Source organism: Arachis stenosperma, chromosome 7, assembly GCF_014773155.1.
Source record: "Arachis stenosperma cultivar V10309 chromosome 7, arast.V10309.gnm1.PFL2, whole genome shotgun sequence".
Classification (NCBI taxonomy): Eukaryota; Viridiplantae; Streptophyta; class Magnoliopsida; order Fabales; family Fabaceae; genus Arachis; species Arachis stenosperma.
Window position 1 is genome coordinate 20,263,161 of NC_080383.1, and position 19,307 is coordinate 20,282,467.

General features: G+C 33.9%; 1 protein-coding gene across 1 annotated transcript; it reads left to right on the plus strand.

Moving 5' to 3' along the window:
• The first annotated feature begins 2,440 nt into the window (after positions 1–2,440).
• LOC130939130 (uncharacterized) lies at positions 2,441–18,340 on the plus strand. Its single transcript, XM_057867226.1, has 25 exons — positions 2,441–2,673; positions 3,351–3,726; positions 4,560–4,714; positions 5,259–5,498; positions 5,797–5,906; positions 6,010–6,087; positions 6,164–6,267; positions 8,959–9,053; positions 9,616–9,746; positions 9,850–9,953; positions 10,041–10,118; positions 10,223–10,301; positions 10,472–10,640; positions 11,469–11,539; positions 11,853–11,933; positions 12,025–12,095; positions 13,313–13,409; positions 13,503–13,562; positions 13,678–13,732; positions 13,809–14,194; positions 14,264–15,015; positions 15,187–16,102; positions 16,531–17,088; positions 17,264–17,322; positions 17,853–18,340. Exons 2-25 carry the CDS (start codon positions 3,365–3,367, stop codon positions 18,052–18,054), a joined length of 5,013 nt encoding a protein of 1,670 aa, XP_057723209.1. The 5' UTR covers positions 2,441–2,673; positions 3,351–3,364; the 3' UTR covers positions 18,055–18,340.
• Positions 18,341–19,307: the final 967 nt, after the last annotated feature.

Consider the following 19,307-nt stretch of genomic DNA (forward strand, 5'->3'; position numbering starts at 1 on the left):
CCCTGCTTATTCTTGGTCTGTTGTTTGAGGTTTGGGGTTAAAATGTTGATTTTTAATTATGTTAAAGTATGTGAGATAATTTTAAAAATGAATTTAATTACAGTCGTTTAATGATATCTATTTTGTTAAATGATTATTTATATTGTTAATATAAAAAATATTTTTTAATATATTATTATGTAATTAAATATACATGTAAAATTATTTTATATTGATAATGTATCGAAATTAAATTCTTTAAAAATATAAAAGGCTTTGTTGAAAATGGGTAAATATAAGATCATAAAGTACAATAAATCTATAAGATAATAATTTAAGAGTTTCATCGAATACTTTATCGACATGTTAATATGTTATACTAAAAAATGCGCACATGTATGCCCTTTTTTTTTCTGCTTCTGCACATAAATTTTTATATATAATAAAAAAATTTTTGCACATAACATAAATTTATTGATATAATATAAAAATTTTTGTACATAATACATAAATATTTGCACATAGCTAACAAAATTTTAGACATAGCATAATTTTTTGCTATGAATATATTTTGCTAGTTGAGTGAATTAATATTTTAAGTATGTGGTCCTCTACAAATTTTTTTATTATACACTAAAATTTTAGTGTTATATACAAAACTTTTTGTATTATATACCAAAATTTGTGTTATGTGTATTTTGTTGGTTGGTGTCAATATTTTAAACATGTAGTTTTTTTAAAAAATTTTGTGCTGTGAATTGAAATTTCTATCCATCAAAATTTCTATGCTCTAATTTTCTGAACATATATAAGAGAAGAAGATGATGAAGACAATGATGATGATAATAAAAGAGGATAAAGAGAAAAAAAAGAGAAGAAGAAATTAAACAACAATAACAACAACAAGAGAAAGAAGAAGAGAAAGAGAAAGAAAAAGAAGTCTGTGGTGGTGGCAGCGACGAAGATGGTGGTAGCGACCACCAATGTTGAAGAATGAAGCTCGCAAAAGAAGACAACAATGACAATAACGAAGAAGAAGAAGAAAGCGCGTGATAATTTGGTTGAAAACTTATTAAAAAAACGATTAGACACCTAGCTTTATTGATTAAGTTTAGAGTTAGCAAAATATTTTATTATTGGTTACATATAATAAAAGATATTTAAAAAAGGAAATTTATATATCAATTCTTTTCATGTTTTTATGAGAGAGAAATAGATTCCTAGTTTCTTAATTTGAAGATAAATAATTTTTTGATTAATTAAAAATACAAAATTTTTTTTCATCATTTAAAATATTAGAACATTTAGGTCTTTCTATCTAAAATATATAAAGACAAATCAGTTTTATGAAAAGACTTAGATGTGAGCGATAGATATTTTTATACTTTTAAGAGTTTTTCTATTATGTGTTCTTAGGGCACATGTTAAAATTACAAATCAAAAAAGTATTTATCGAAAATATAAAAAATTTAAGTTTTGAATGTATTTATTCTAAATTTATTAAATGAAAACATTTAAAACTTTCTGTAAGCTTATTATATCCCCTTAGGACACATGTTAGCTAAACCATATTTTTAATTAGAGAAATGTTAGATAGGAATCATCATAATTTATTATTTTTTACTATTACTTAGCCATAAACTCATTTTTTTTATTGTTTGTTTAGATACTATTAAGTTAATAAAAAAATTTTTTAATGAAAAAATATCCTTTTTTAAGGTGTTTAATAAATTTTTAGTAGTAAAAATAAAAACACTAGAAAAATAAAAATATCTTTTTTAAGAAACTACAATTTATATTTTTTAAAAGATTTAAAAAAAAGATATTTTTTATATAATTAATATAAAAAAATATTTTTATATTGTTATACACAAATATAATTGATAACTAAAAAATATTTTTGTATAAAATATCCAAATATATAATTATTTTTATTTTTTTTATAAGATTTTAAAAAAAAAATAACTCCATAATTTTTTTTTTAAAAAACTAACCCAAATAAATTCTTATTCTAAATCTTTTAATATAATAATCTAATAACATCCTTTATCTATATTCCTAAACATTGACAACTAACAGACAAACAAAATTTTAATAACTTTTTTAACATATTTTTTTTAGTTAATCGATAATTTATTTATTTTCAAGGTAAAAAATAGGAATTTATTTGTGATTTACTTTTAAAATATAGGATATAGATCTCGAAGCCTAGATATAGTCATACAGAAGCATAGATATAAATAACCTTACTCTTTAGTCTTTATTATTTGATTAATTTGATTTGTGGTGACCGATTTGTCAAAATTTTTCACCACCCTGTCTAATGTGCGCCTAAGACCGGTCGAATTGGAACCTTTTCATTCAAGTCCTTCGGCAGCAAAAGAAGACAATTTTTTATTCCGGTTTTAATTTTCCACTATAGATTAGTCCCACATATTTCCTCCAAAATATTTTTAAAGAAAATAAAAAATAATATTAAATCCCTTTTCACTTTCGGCCACCATCGTGGCTCCGTCGCGGACACCGTAAAAGGGATCAAAACTCATCCCCCTTCCATCCCCAACTCAAATTCCAAATACGAATTAAAGTTTTTTCCATTTCATTTATTATTACTTTTATTTTCTTAGCACTCAAATTCAACCTAAATCAATTCATTCGCTTACCCAATTCCCAGCACATCCAATGTGAGAAAAGGTAAGTTACCAAGACCCAGCTAAATTCTCTGTATTTCTGATATTTTATATCTTGGACTGTTATTAATTCTCGGCTTTTTTTAGAAACACTTACATAAAAGATTGTTCTCTTTTTGAAGCTAATCAATTTATTAGTAGAACAAAGCTTTCGTTTTGTTTTACTTTTTCGGATTCGGTGCCCCTTAGTGTTGTGCTCTCTTTTAATTCCCAAATGCACTTTGGTAACCTCTGAAAGTGCAACACTTCTTGATATCTTCAACTGTAACCGTTCCACAGGTCTTTCAGAATCTTTCCCGAAAACTCGCTTTTTTGGAAATTTTTTTGTCTGTTCATATTTTCTGTTAGTTTGTTTTTATGGTTTGTACTGTTTGGTTTGGTTATGCTGGTTCGTTCTCTCTAGTGTCTGGAGCATCTCGTTCGGTTGTAAGTTGCAAGTTTGATTTCTTGGTACTTAGCCTGTGACTTCATTTAGATTTGGAATAGTCTTTTGATTTCTCTATGGCTATGCTTTAAGAATGAGGAAAAGGAAAATAAGGAATCTTGTCTTCAGTCTAATGGATTTTAGATTTGAAACTAAAATATGCTTATGAGTTGATGCTACTATGAATGTTGTTAATTTGTGGCGTGATCAGTGCTTTAATGTACTGTTTGTTTGTTTGTTCTTTCTTTTGTTGGTAGGCTGTTTGGCAATCATGGATTTGCGGAAGTGCAAACCTTTGGGTGGTGTATCTTCCCAGACTGTTACACCTTTGAGTGTTTCGAGCCAGATGAATGAGATGGCCCGATCCCTCAAGGATGTGGGAGGTGTCAGCCATGCTATTCGGACTGATATAGATATAGACCTGCGGGAAGTTTACTTTCTGATTATGCACTTTTTGTCTGCTGGGCCATGCCAGAAGACTTTGCTGCAGTTCTGGAATGAACTCCAAGAACATCAGCTTCTACCGAGAAGATATCATGCTTGGTATTCAAGAAGTGGTTTACCTGGTGAGGATGCTGCTGAAGATGACGATGGCATCTCTTTTCCTTTGAGTTACAATAATTTGCTGGAAAGGTAGTTTTGATTTATATACAAATCGTCAAGTAACCATAGATGGAATATTTTGATGGTGTTATTGTTGTTTTATTTCTGAAAATGAGATTGGAGGTTTAGTCATATAGAGCTTGTGTTTGATTAGTGTATTCTGCGTTCAAAACAGCTTACAATTAAAATCTTAACGAGAAAGAAAAACAACTTTTCTTGGAAGATTAATCTTATTTCTTAACCAGACTTCTGTAAAGGTTCTTCAAAATTGTATATGCTTCTATATTCTTGACAACTCGACCTCTTGCTTTGCTTAATAGGATGAAAGTTATTCCTATAAATATGTCACTATGTTTTCTTTATTTAAATATGTAGTCATTATATGGCACTTTTTGTTATAGTTATCTCTAAGTAGTTGACTGTCACTCTCAATCTGATGGTCTATTATAAAAATTATCAACAAGTGACTAACATTTAGAGGGTATGTTCTATGGTTGATGCAAGTTCGCTTGAGAGATTCATGATATTCGAACTTTAATTGAGTCATTTCTTTTCCCTTTTCATTCCTTTGGAGTTCAGTATTGGAAATATTCTCCCCCCGCCCCCCAACAACAGAAACACGCACACACACAAAAAATAAAAAAAAGAAGGAAAAGTACCTATGGTGGAGGAGTGCGATTGATATTTGTTACTGGTAGAGGTAACACTGTTTAGATATTACATGGAAATGGCATTTCTAATTGCTACGTCTTTTAGTCAAACAACTGCATTCATTTTGTTTAGAAATCTGTATTGAGTTAATGGCTACTTCTTAATATTACATGTGTCGACATTAATTATTGGTGATTCTTTGTAACTACTAGGTATCCTCACATAGCTAAGGATCACTTGGTAAAGCTTCTGAAACAATTAATGCTGAATATGGCTCATCCTTTGCATGGAAAAGTTGGAGGAAGTAGTCCTAATGCAGCTGATGTTCCTACTCTACTTGGATATGGTTCATTTTCACTTTTGGATGGTAGAGTAATCTACTTTCACTAGTTAATTATTTGATCTTAACTCTAGTTTCTAATTCAATCTTAACTCTATAGTTTTTTACTTTGGTACACTGACATAAAGGCCTGTGATATTACAATGTCTTAGTAATGTCTTTATATTTCATCATCATTTACCTTTCTTGTTCTGTGGAATATCGAGAAAGGGATCTAATGTGCTAGGGCTACACAAGTTTCTAGATTTGAAGGGTATTTATTATTCAAAAATTTCATTTTCTGTTTTGCAGAATTCATAATTGAATAAATGAACCTCTGAAATTCATATTTTCTTCTTGGAATACAGTTTACGGTGATAACTTTTAGTGACTCCAATAAGAATGGTTCTGGAGAATGTGTTATGTAATCTTTGTATGTAATTTATAAATAGGCAAAGGTCCATGATGCTGAATGTTTAAATACTTCATTTGATAGTTGTCTTTAGCTTAGAACATTCAGAATGCACTTGATAAGATCTGTGGATGAATGGGACATTTATCCATTTATTTTTGTTTTAATCTGTGTGTACAGTTGACAGAGAAACAACAGACAGGCAAATTAAGCCCCCTCCAGTTTACTTGCGTTGGCCACACATGGAGGCTAATCAGGTTCAGGGGTTGAGCTTGAGGGAAATAGGTGGTGGTTTTGCAAAACACCATCGTGCTCCATCTATTCGCTCTGTATGTTACGCTATCGCCAAACCATCAACTTTGGTGCAAAAGATGCAAAATATTAAAAAGTTAAGGGGGCACCGTGTTGCTGTCTATTGTGGTATGGCATAATCTTGTATATTTGCTATTAATATGGTGGTTTTATGGGCATGGCATTGGTGAGGTTGTGTTCATTAATCATCATGAAGCCATCAATTAGACATCTAGACATCAATCACATAACATCTATAAAAGTTTATTCCAATGTTTTTATTTTTTATTTTGGGATAACTGCTGCTTTCTCTTCTTGGAGTTAAATATGGTTTTGATAATTATTAACACTTTGAGAAATATAGGTAATAATTTCAGTAGCTTAACTCCCTGTTGAATAGTTAAAAAGGTTTTTTTTTCTCTGGCAGCTATATTTGATCGATCAGGTAGATATGTTATCAGTGGTTCAGATGATCGTCTTGTCAAGATTTGGTCTATGGAAACTGCATTTTGTTTAGCTAGTTGCCGTGGACACGAAGTGAGTTATGAGTACAGTTACAGTGTTACACAGATGTAATTTCTATAAATTTGTCTTCCTGTTGCTATCGTTTAATCTTCTCTTGTTACTGTTTGTACTGAAGGGTGATATCACTGACTTGGCTGTAAGCTCAAACAATGCTTTGGTAGCATCTGCATCAAATGATTTTGTGATTCGAGTTGTAAGTAGCATACCTTAATTTTTGCTTTTCCTTGGATAACACAATCAACTAAAAATTAATGTTTACATTAAAACAGTGGCACTTACCAAATGGGATGCCGATATCAGTTTTACGGGGACATACTGGGGCTGTTAATACTATTGCATTTAGTCCCAGACCCAATGCATATGAGCTGCTATCGTAAGTCCATTTTAGGAGTTGTTGCTTCTTTCTATACTTTATCCATGATTATTGTGCTTCATCTGTCTTATTTCAAATTGATTATTTTAGTCCAAAAAAAAAAAATTGTAAAATGGTGTTACCTATGATATTCAAGGGTATTGGTTTCCTTATCTTAGTTGTGATGTAGTATTTGCCACATGTCCCACTAATTCAAATTAATAATTTTCGAGAAGTATTTTTTATTAAATTAATTTTAACTTTTAATTATGAAAGGTGTCACAGTACCCTTATACAAGCAAGGTATTCAAGGAAATCTTTATATATATTGATAAAAGACTACTGTTAAATTGTAGAGAAGAGTAATACAAGATGTTAGGATAAGAAATCCTCCTTGCAAGAGCAAAATACAAACAAAAGGAAATGGTATCAATGTACCTAGCTTTCCAAACTCTCAATACGTTTCAGGTGGAAAGTCCTCTAAAAAGACCACAAGCTTTGCACTAATAGAGGTCAAATGTCTTAATATTATTCTATAAAATTTGCTTTCCTCAAAAGCTATCATTAAAGGTGGGTGAATATACCTTCCTAACCCTCCAAACAAGGCATATACTGCATGCCACGGATATTTTACCTCTCTGCTACTCCCAAAGGGCAATGGCAGTTGATTTTGTCAAACAGATGTAGGGTTGTATACGGTGCAAGCAACACTTACCAACAATTCCAAACTAAGTGTTAATTAAAACAGATGAGATCTTTGTTTTGATTCCAGCACCCACACGCGTATTAGGGACATCATAGTTGTTTGTATTATCTGATTCAATTCGTCATCCCAGCAATACAGAAACAAGACTAAATTGGGCATGGCCATGAATCACGAATAATTGGAATCGGTCCGATTCCATATAAATGATACAAACTTGTCAATTCACAATACAAATCATGAAGTTCTAAAATGAATCCTGCCACAACCATTCACGAAAATGCAGGAACTCCTTCACTCCCCTTCTTTTTTTCTCCCACTAGGCATTGATACAAAGAGTATGGTTAATTTGATACCATACCTGAGTCACAGTGTGTTGGCTCTTACTCATTAGATAAGCATTAACATTGTCATATTTCAGATCCATGTCAGTAAACATCGGACAAAGTGTTATTTTTAGTTGTCAATTGTGCCAATATCAGTGCTATGGCTGTAGAATTCATGGTGTGGAAGTTATCTGCTCCAACCCTTGGCACCTGTTGGTCTTTTCTGTTATGGCCATCACGGCACATATTGTGGCCAACATTGTAACTGCAATACTTTTCGTGAGGCTAAAACCCTGTCTGTCTCTTTCTTCAACTGAAATTCCTGTTGTCGTTACCGTGTGTTCTCATGTAAATCATGTCTATGTTTTATGCAATCTGAAAGTTTCACATATAGTTGACCTGCTCTCCTTACTGGAGTTTCTATAGGCCTTTTCGGCACATGCTCAAACTTCTTGGTTTCTCATTCTACCATTTTTTTTTCTAAAATAGATACTATGCAAATTTTTTCTCTCTAATAAATTCATCTCCAATCCTATTATGTTTAGTGTATTCAGTCTTAGCTAAAACATCTTCATTTTGCTACATTAAACTATTTTTTGTAGTTGGTTTTTGTGGTCAAGCATTTAGTTCCATGCAACATCACTATTATGTTTAGTGTATTCAGTCTTAGCTAAACATCTTCATTTTGCTACATTAAACTATTTTTTGTAGTTGGTTTTTGTGGTGGAGCATTTAGTTCCATGCAACATCACTATTTAGGAGCGTAGTCAAATTTTCCTTACAGTTTCACTGATACTCTTTTCTTCATTACAAATAACGTGAGATGCACTCCTTTTTATCTACTCAGCCTGAGTATCGTGATTTATGTTTCGTTCTCTTTCCCTATCATTTTTTTGTAAGAAGCAAGATACATAAAATGTGTTTCTGTTTGTTAATTTAAGATAGGATTTGCACATCCTTTCCTAACTTAAAGAATATTGAATGGCTGTTAGGGCTTAGCATGTGCTTAACTATTATCAATCCTTTCCAATGTTTCTTTTACCTTGAACTTTGGGGGTCCTTTGATGAAATTTGAAGTTTTGGTCCTCCTTTCTGGTGTGAAACAGGCCAGTGTCCTTCATTAAGTATCTTGTGATACTAACTCTTCTACCTTTCTTGATATGTTGTTTCTAACTAGAGTTTACCCTCATTGTCCATATTGTGACTCGGTTTGGGTCCCTTGGCTGTTTTATTACCTTTTGGAAGCCTGCAAATACTTATATTCTCTTCTGTAGTGCTTAAGGTTTGTAGAATTCGTTGAATGCTCTAGCTATTGCTTTGTTCACCACCCTCTTAATATCTTTCTTGGCAATGGTATTCTTTTCCCTCAAAATGTGCTAAATAATTTTTTTAACATGTTTTATATTAAAAAGTTTGGTTGTGTATATAATAAATCCATTTATTAACTTTCATCCAGTAGAATGGGAAATAATGGTTAACATGTAGTCATTTGGTGCGATATGTTGATATGATTTTGCACAGATACATTATCCTAATGTCTTATGTATATACCACCAATTTGGTCAATCACCGGTCCAGGCACTGACCCTAATACCTTTGAACATATCAATTCTTTCTTTCGCCTTTTTTTTGTGAACCCCAAAAAATGGATTGTTATGTCGTTACTACTTCTGATGTATGCAGGGCATCAGATGATGGGACTTGTAGAATATGGGACGCAAGGCACTCGCAAAAGAAACCACGAATATACCTGCCACGACCATCAGATGCTGTAACTGGTCAGATCATTGTTTCTAAATATGTCGATAGATCTAGATGTGGTCTGAATTTTGATTTATTATGATACTAAATTTAATGTGGTGCTATAATGTGTTCAGGATTGGAGTTGGATCAAAGAGATTCTATTAACACCTAATCCAGTCTAAAACGTTCTTTTACATTAAACTATTTATTACTTTGAATGAATGCTATATTTTACGAATATATATTGAATTATATTTTGTGGTTTAAACTGAAATTATGCAAGTTTGAACATTTCAATCAAAGTTTTATTGCTTAAACCTGTCAGATCAGTGCTCTGAGTTGTTGACTGTTATAATTGCTTTTATGTTTAATTTAATCAATGGTGTGACAAGAAGTTCTACTTTTCTTGAGCTGAGTTCTCCTCCTATTAACATTGCTAATGCTCTCAGAGTTAAGGTTGTAGGAGTTGCCTGTTTTTCAACCTACTTTATCTTTTTTTCTTCAGAAATATAAATAATAAAAAAAAAAAGATCTGAAAAGTTACTCTTGTTGATCAACGATCATTTGGATTGTTTGAAGAATTAGCAAGTTTTGCAGGGAGGAGCAGTGGCGCACCAGCTAATGTACCATCCTCAAGTAATGGACAACAAAGCCATCAGATACTTTGTTGTGCATTTAATGCAAATGGAACTGTTTTTGTTACTGGTAGCTCTGATACTTATGCCCGGGTGCGTTTACACATGTGCTCTTAGATATCTCCTCGTCTTCCATAAATACATTTGCGACTTAGATATGTCCTCGTCTTCCATAAATACTTATTGCTATTTGCAGGTGTGGAATGCTTTTAAGTCCAACTCGGAAGACTCAGAACAACCAATACATGAGATGGATGTATTAGCCGGCCATGAGAATGATGTTAATTATGTGCAGTTTAGGTTAGCTTCTCCTAGTTAGATTTACTTCAATTTGTTTACATTTTATTTTGAAAAGGTTCTTATTATCCTAACAATTTCCTTATGCAGTGGTTGCTCTGTGCCTTCAAAATTTTTGACAGCTGACCCTTGGAGAGAAGAAAATAACCTGAAGCTCAGAAATTACTGGTAAATATATTTGCTGTAGCCTTTTGACTACACTTTGTTTCAATGTACCCAGTTTTCATTACTAAATATTTTGCATGCTGATGTCATGAATTGTACTTTTTCAGGTATTGTCATGATAACATAGTTACATGCTCTCGTGATGGAAGTGCCATTATATGGGTTCCTAGATCTCGTAGATCTCATGTGAGCTTTTTTAAATAAGTTTATCATTTAACCATAGTTTACTTTTAGTTGCGACATCATATTGCTGTTTGATATTCCAGAAATATTTTGGGCATCTTCATGGCATGTGCAGTTTGTCAGTTTCATAGTTTTCCTGCAATTATGCATTAAGTTTCCTATTACCATTTCAGGGAAAGGTTGGTCGCTGGGTTCGTGCATATCATCTGAAAGTGCCACCACCACCTTTGCCTCCTCAACCTCCACGAGGGGGTCCTAGACAGAGACCCCTTCCTACTCCCCGTGGTGTCAACATGATTGTGTGGAGCCTGGACAATCGCTTTGTACTGGCCGCTATCATGGGTAATGCACTGTAATGGCTAAAACTATTACAGCTTGTAAAATTTACTATAGCATAATTGGTTTATGCGCATATTAAATTGATGGCATCTTATGTTGACATTAATCAAAGCAATACGTGAAAATTAGATTCTTATAATTAAAATTTGATCGTCTCATTTTTCCAATGTTATCTATTGAAAGAAGAGGAGAATCTGGGATAGTCTTAGAGAGAATGTAGTAACTGATATTCTCTTGCTGTGGTTGCGAATATATAGAGCAGGTTTTGGTGATTTGCTGAGCAAGCTATGCAAAGGCAGAATATAAAATAGCTGGTAGTTACTTCAGATAGCATAGCTGGCTGTTGGCATGTGATCCACTGCAGTAGACCTAGGGATACTTTTATGCACTCTCCATAGGTTTTTTATTCTTTGAAGGACTTCTGTGTGTTAGTGTTAACTACCAACAGTTCTAAATGATGCAGCTTACTGGCAGGACTATTATTGAATGGGTTAAATTTGTGTCGTGCATTGTTTGCTGATCATTTGTCCTGGAGACAGTTGTCTTGGTTCTTTATAATCTGCTGACATTTGCATCACTGATTGCTGCTGTTAATATTCCCCCAAGCCTCGATAATTCTTGTTTAAGTATTCACATTTGGAGTAGAACATACATTAGGAACACTGAACTTCATATTTTCCTGATTGTTGTCATGTCATGATAGTCCATCATACATTTGACTTTTCATTTACCAACAGATTTTTGTACTCCTTCTGCTTACTAATTTTTTAGTTACTTCATGGTGTTTCACGATTACTGCTTTAACTGAAGGCTTGTCTTTTCGTCTTGAAGATTGCAGGATATGTGTTTGGAATGCAGTTGATGGCAGCTTAGTGCACTCTTTGACTGGTCATTCAGCATCTGTAAGCACCCCCCCCCCCCCCCCCCCCCCCCGGCCCGAAAACAAACCACAATCAGCCTTCTGTCTTCTCTTTCTCTCTTTATCTCTTCTTGTGTCTGGTCTTCATATATCTGTTAATTCTACTCTTCCTGTTGACTAATCACGAACTCAACTGTCTTTTTCTGTTCTTGATTTTGGGGTGGGGGACAAATTTAAAATGTGTTTGTTCTTATTGTGGATTTGATGTTTCGTTGCCTTTTCAATTCCTGGTTTTATGTTCATTTGAATTTTGTAGTTTCCTTCATGACTGATGCTGAGTTTTCAATGGTTTGCAGTCTTACGTTTTGGATGTTCATCCTTTCAACCCGCGGATAGCTATGAGTGCTGGCTATGATGGTCGAACTATTGTGTGGGATGTAAGCTTCTTTTGTTTTGTGCCCTTGGTGCTATCATGTTCTTTACATAGAATAGTCTAATTTTACTGCTCTCTGTATATTCTTTTTCAAGATATGGGAGGGTGTACCTGTTCAGACATATGAACTTGGACGTTTTAAGTTGGTTGATGGGAAGTTTTCTCCGTAAGTGTCTAAAGATTTCTTTATTTGCTGGATTTCTTATTTATTATTAAGCTTGCTTAATTTTGTAAATTCAATACTTTCTTTTTTGTCTATGGTTTTTCCTGTTTAAGTATTATAAAATTTGTTCATACTTTTGTAATAATGAATGTGGTACAGACCCTAGCCAACAGTGAAGGAATTGTTATTAAAATGAGCATTTTTAGGAATTAAAACTCTTGAGGTTGTTTATGAAAGAATAAGTGAATTCTCTTGATTCCCTATGATTTTGTGTGACCTATCCAATCTGCTGGGTAAGAGCAGGGTGGGGCCATACTGAAATTGAACAATGCTAGCAGGTTGAAGTGGTCCTATGTTCCCAGGCTTTGTTCCCTATTGTTTTCTTCATTTTTCCCCCTCAACTTAATTTGTTATTTCACTATTGTACTGTTCTGAAACTGATATTCCCCATTGGAATACTGGTTTAATATATGGACTCAGAAGGTTATTCAGTAATTATCATAACCTGGTACTGCTTACAACAGTGTCCTTTGCGTGCTTTTCCCTACTTATTGGAACTCCTCTTAGGGAAATATTAACTAACCTGAAGAGATTAAATGTACTTAAGAGCTACATACTGAGTAATGTCTACTCGAGGTAGGTCTTTTACTGCTTTAGGTGGAGGCTTAGTAATTGATCCCCCAAAAAGACCACAAAAAAAATAAAAACACATCCCTCTTGCAAGAGCCCTTCAGGTTTGGAGTGTGGATAAGGCACATGCCCACTTTATTGTGTGATGAAACTCAACTTTTTATAAGAATAATGAGGGGAGTAAGTTTCAAACTTCCAACCACTGTTCTAAAGAGTCCAGCCTGTCATGTAAAGACTCATGAACATTTTATTTCTTAAATGCATTTTGGATGATTCTTAATCTTGCCATATATATAATGCTTTACTCTTATGCAGTTCCATGTTCAATCTGAGTAACAAATTTTCATACTTTGATTTTATTAATGGGTGACAGTAGTTTTCTGGATGACCCTATATGAGCGTCCTTTTTCAAGATTTTGTACAGTTAATAGGTTAAATTATTATTATATGAAGTATGTGGATGCATCATGTATCTTTGATGAGCAAACTACCAATAATGGATGTTCCATCCCACAAATACCATGTCTTATAGCATCCATATTTGATGAACAATCTTTGACGTTAATCTGTTATTTCTGTGTTTGTTGTAGGGATGGAACATCCATTGTGCTTTCAGATGATGTTGGTCAAATATATTTTGTGAATACAGGTCAAGGGGAATCTCAGAAGGATGCCAAATATGATCAGGTTGTCTGATATGGCAGTGTTGCTACATTTGTTATCTATATTTGCTCCCCAGAAAGTTATTCATTTTGAGTGACTCTTTGGTTTTTCTGGCAGTTCTTTCTTGGTGATTATCGTCCCCTTATTCAGGATACTCAGGGAAATGTTCTTGATCAGGTCGACATTAATCATTTATGTCTCTCCCTCTAAATGATTTATTTTATTTACAGAATTGATAATTTAAGATTTATTTACTTTATTTACTTTATTTTTATTTTTTTTTGGGTTATAGGAGACCCAACTACCTCCACACCGAAGAAACATTCAGGAACCCCTATGTGATTCAAGTATGTTCTTATTTCTTATATTCCTGCAATGCCTACTTTGAGTCTAGATCTCTTATAGATTATTCTATGATACTAGGTATGTTGCCATATCCAGAGCCCTATCAGACTCAATTTCAGCAGCGTCGACACAGTGCTCTTGGCATTGAGTGGCGTCCTTCATTGATAAAATATGCTGTTGGTCCTGATTTTAGTGTTGGTCAGGACTACCAGGTATTACCTTTGCCAGATTTGGAAGGAATGGTTGAGCCACAAGCAGAATTCATTGATGCTGTGTTCTGGGAACCAGAATACGAGATTGTAAGTGATGATAATGACTCTGAGTACAATGTAAATGAGGATCATATCAGTGCTGCTGAACGAGGGAGCATTAGTGCCATCTCTTCTAGTGATCTAGAAAGCAGTGAAGACTCTGGAAACAGGGATAGCCTTCGTAGATCAAGAAGGAAAAAGCATAATGTTGATGTAAGTTCGGTCTTTATTTTTGTTGGATCGATCTTATTCACAACTTGTAATCTAACCATGACATTTCAGGTTGAAGCAATGACTTCTTCTGGAAGGCGTGTCCGGAAAAGGAATTTGAATGAGTGTGTTGGAAATCCTTCTGGAAGTAGCAGAAATAAGAAATCCAAAGGCAGCTTGAAATCATCAAAACGGAAATCTTCCAAAGCTAAGGCATTGAGACCCCAGAGGACTGCTGCACGAAATGCTCGGAATATGTTCTCCCAAATTGGTGAAACATCTACAGATGGAGATGATGATGATCATGAAGATGAATCATCAGACAGTTTACAGGATTCTGACATTAGTGAACCTGAGAGGAAAATGCATGGTAAACATGATGAACTTAAAAGACCAGCTTTGGAAGAGTTTGCCAATGTAGTTAAGTCACCTGTATATTCTGAGCCTCCAGTAAATGTCGAAAATAGACGGCGACTGGTTCTTAAGTTTTCACTTTCAAAGAAGACCGTGCCTTTAGAGGACACAACCCCATCATGTGAGACTCATTCCAATATGCTATGTGATTCAGAGTATTCTAGACACCAAGAAAGCATTGAAAATACTCTACCAGAAAGTTCTATAGACCCAGCATTACCTTATATGGATGTAAATAATGCTCAACATCCTGAAAGCCATAACAGAAATGAATGTAGTGATAGAACACAAGCTGAATCATCTATAAATCACATGGAGACAAGGAGACAGAAACATGCACTTCCAAGATTAGAGGATGCATTGCAGACTGATACTGAATTTGATGGCCATCTTGAGCACGATGCCAATGGGTATGTAAAACCTGACACTAATTTAATAAAATGCTTCATTGTTTCCTTTTCTTTGTTGGGTAATTTTTAACATGATATGGTGCAATGGTGTTGTTTGATCTATTTAGCCGACCCTGTCTAGTGCAATAAGATTTTGTTGTATTCAAATGTCTTTTCATCCATGATTTGCAGATCAGAGCATATGGTTAACAAATTAGAAGCTGCTGGTTCCATGATTAATCAAGAGTCAGCTGATCATTATAATGTTGATGACTTGTCATGTGGTTACAATAAGTTGAATGACGGAGATAAAGGCCAGTCTGGATTTGAGAAACAAAAGGAAGGCTCACAGAAAACAATTAATATTTCCTCAAGTCACTCTTTGGATCACAAAATGAAAGCTCCTATGAAATCAACGAAGATAGTTATTAAGAAAAAGCAGATTTCAGCTGACAATGTAGGTCCCTGCAGACTGAAAATTGTTAGTTCTAATGGAGCTTCAATAGGTGCTAGAGGTGATGTAGTTTCTAGAAGTTCCTCTGTTATGGACCCTAATCTAGTTATCAATGGGCCAGAAGGTGAAGATGGCATAAAATTAAGTTCACCACAATTACGGCATTCATATTCAGACAGAAGAAGTTATGATCATGCCCATGAAAGGAGAATGTCATATAAAGGTGAAGCCAATCCAGATGGCCTTGCTTGTAATTGGGAAGAACATACTTCTACTTTCAGCAACCAATCTGATTCAGAAAATGGTGAATCAGATGTTGTAAGTGAGACAATACGTCGGACACGGTCTACCAGGATGAAGACAAATTCTGATGAGCCAAGTTCTTTGAACATAAGGATTAAGACTCGCGGGAGCCAAAATTCCAGGGCCTTATCCGGTTTGGAAGGCTCTTCCATTAGAGGTTCGGATCAACTTCATCGAGGAACAAGGTCTAGCAGAAACAGACGTGAATATGTTTCCATTGACCCTGGTATTTTAACCCGAAAGATGTCAAATCGCCGTTTCAAAAAATTGTCATGGCTGATGCTTTCAGAGCATGAGGAGGGTTACAGATATATACCTCAACTTGGTGATGAAGTTGTATACTTGAGACAGGTAGCTTATGTAACCATTATTTTCCCTTATTACAGCTGGTACTACTTTTATATTTTGTTTGGTAGGCAGGCTTCTAATATTTGTTTCCCATTTACATTCTTGATCTTAATTGATTGTCTTGTAATCTGTTTAGAATCACATTTTTTTAAACTATAAAAATGTGTTTTTTGTATATTAAGTTTCGCAAAGTATGAGAAATAGGATGCTATTTATAGAAAGTTACAATGTTATAAAAGAAGTATAGGTATAGGACCTAAGCATAGAACCTTGGCTCATTTGACTTGATAGTTAGGCTAACTGTCATGCAAATGTCTTGGTTTGGTTAACATAAGGTGTTGCAGCTGCACGGCTATTTTGCTGCATGACATCTGACTAAGCTACTGTGTGTTCTAATATCTCTCTAATTACTGATTATATATGATTGGCAGGGACATCAAGAGTACATCGAGTTAATGGGGCTGAGCATAACAGGTCCATGGAGATCATTTTCAGGGCTACGTACTTCTGAGATTTGCAAGGTTGACAAACTTGAATATGCGGCTCAGCCGGGTTCTGGGGATAGCTGTTGTAAACTCACACTTCGATTTATCGATCCTTCTTCGCCAGCAGAAGGGAAATCATTTCAATTAACTCTACCTGAACTGATTAACTTCTCTGATTTTGTTATTGAAAGAACATGGTATGAAGCTTCAATGAATCAAGGTTGGTCTTCGAGAGATAAATGCATGGTCTGGTGGAAGGATTCTGATTCAGATGGTGGTGGAAATTGGTGGGAGGGTCGAATTATGGCACTACAAGACAAATCTCCAGAGTTTCCTGACAGTCCTTGGTTAAGGTGTCAGGTCCAGTACAAGACTGAACCAGGAGCAAACTATCCGCACAGCCCATGGGAACTTTATGATCCTGATACTCGATGGGTGCATCCCCACATTGACAAAGATACTAGAGACAAGCTGCTGTCTCTTTTTGCTAAATTAGATCACAGGGTGAGTGAGTAGAAATGAAGTTTCTTTAACCCTCTCTCGTTTTGCTTGCCCCAGATTAGTTTTTGATTAAGCAAAGTTCCTAATGTTGACTTTAGGAATTAAAAACAGGAAGAACCTTTTAAATTTATCGCATGCTGATTAATCTTGTTATTGTTATTTCCCCCCCTTTATCCAGGATAAGTACAGTATCCAGGCATTGGAGGAAATAACTGACAAGACGGATTTTTCAAGCAGGTAAGATTACAACTTAAGAGTAAAGTCAAAGGAGTCATCATAGATGAAGTCACTTTGCATTGTACATCTTTATCACCATTGGACTTGCGACTCATGGGGAGTCACCAACCTCACCTCATCCAATGGTAGAGAGAATGTAAAACTGATGTACAATGCAAGGTGGTCACTCGAATTTTTTTCGATATGAAATTCAAATCTGGTTGAAAAAAGAGGACCAACGTTCCTATGTTTTTTATATGGGAATTTCATCGGTGATGAGTGAAGATTATGACTAATTTTTTGAGGGGAGTGTTCATTGCACACAATGTCTTATTTTTTAAATATTTTTCTCTATTATAAAAAGATAAATCTTCACTCTTCACCGTAGCATTATTCTTTCTATATCTTTATTGCGGAAACTTCAAGGCCTTCAAACAAGATTGCAGGGTGCATAGAGTTTTTCAATTGGAATTTCAATTTAATTCCAATAAAAGAATAAAGGTTGAATTTGAAATTTTAAATTATTGGTCATCTTTGGATTTTCATGACAGGTATACCGTTCAATTTCATCCCGAACTGATTCAAGCAAGGTTAAAGAATGATTATTATAGGAGTGTGGATAGTGTTAAGCATGACATAACTGTAATGCTAATGAATGCCGAGGACTACTTTAAGTATCATAACAATGTTCAGATGCTGGGAAAGATTAAGCGACTACAAGATTACTTTAGAAAGAAACTCGAAAGGATATAGAAATTTAGAAAGCGTAATACTGATTTTTTAGGTTTATTTTCAATTTTTTTGTTCCCATTCTTTTATCTAGTTTTGGAGACACTTGGTCTCTGAGCAATGGTTATATAAAATGTATTATGGATTAGACATAGTTGATAGTTTTCATATGTGTACATAATGCTGAGCCCTCCTTTTAAATGCCGAGTATCATGATTACCAGAGTATAACTTGTTTTCATGGATGGACGGACTCCATGAGTCTAAACTTCGGATCGAATATACATTTTAAATATGAATTTTACAATGAATTTCAAATATGAATTTTAAATAATTAATAACAGACTACAAATAAAACTTCGGATCGAATATACATTTTACTCGATCAATTTAAATTTCGAAGCTAATTACAAGTTAAATATATTCAGTCAGCATGTACAAATTGAAATATCTTCGAGAAGACTTGGTCATCATACTTTTTATGAGTCTAAGCAAAGGCATAAAATTGCTGATAAATGATATCATAGAAATTGAGCCTCCGTTTATTGTACTTGTAATTACATATCAGAAAACCATAATCCCCGTGGCTCCAACATAGCTGAACCTCTATTTGAAAAGTAGTGTTATATCAAAAAATGCTATTTTTGACAAATTATTGAACTGACAAAATCAGTGTTCTACAAAACAATAGTAAGATAAAGTTGTTGGACTTCGATCAAGCTTCAAGTTTCAAGTAAAAAAAGTATTGCTTTATGGATCAAGTTCCAAATACATATTGGATAAGTGTTCAATTATGTCCTTTTTCCTATTGAAGTTATAATTGTCTAAGGTGTCTACATGGAAATGGATCCTCTCTAATTTTTTTAACACTTGAGAAAATAAAGTGTGATTTCTCACCATTAATTTTATAAGTGAGACCAAAGTTAAATATGAGAGAGAGAGTAATAAAGGGTGAAGATCCACTCCATGTCTACACAACAAGTTTTCAATAAAAAAAATTAACAAAGTGTTGTAGAATAAATAAATAAGAAAGATATAATATAAAATAAATATAAATGGAAGATTCTAGTTTTGATATTCACTAATATAATTATCTCACTGTAATAGAAGTAACTTATATATTTACTACTATTATAAAAAGAGAGAGAAGGTTGTTGTTATTGATTTGTTTATTGCTGTAACTGTGTGTTACGCACTGAGGTTTAACCTCTATTTATACATGAAAGGAGGCTACTTTTTTCCACTATCATTAAATGTAAGGACTTTGGTAATTCAGAA

Excerpts from the sequence above, each read along its gene's own strand:
- LOC130939130 (XM_057867226.1), top strand. The coding sequence starts at position 3,365 with ATGGATTTGCGGAAGTGCAAACCTTTGGGTGGTGTATCTTCCCAGACT. Across the intron at positions 10,641-11,468 it reads TGTACTGGCCGCTATCATGG|ATTGCAGGATATGTGTTTGG; the intron begins GTAATGCACTGT and ends TTCGTCTTGAAG. Across the intron at positions 15,016-15,186 it reads CTTGAGCACGATGCCAATGG|ATCAGAGCATATGGTTAACA; the intron begins GTATGTAAAACC and ends CATGATTTGCAG.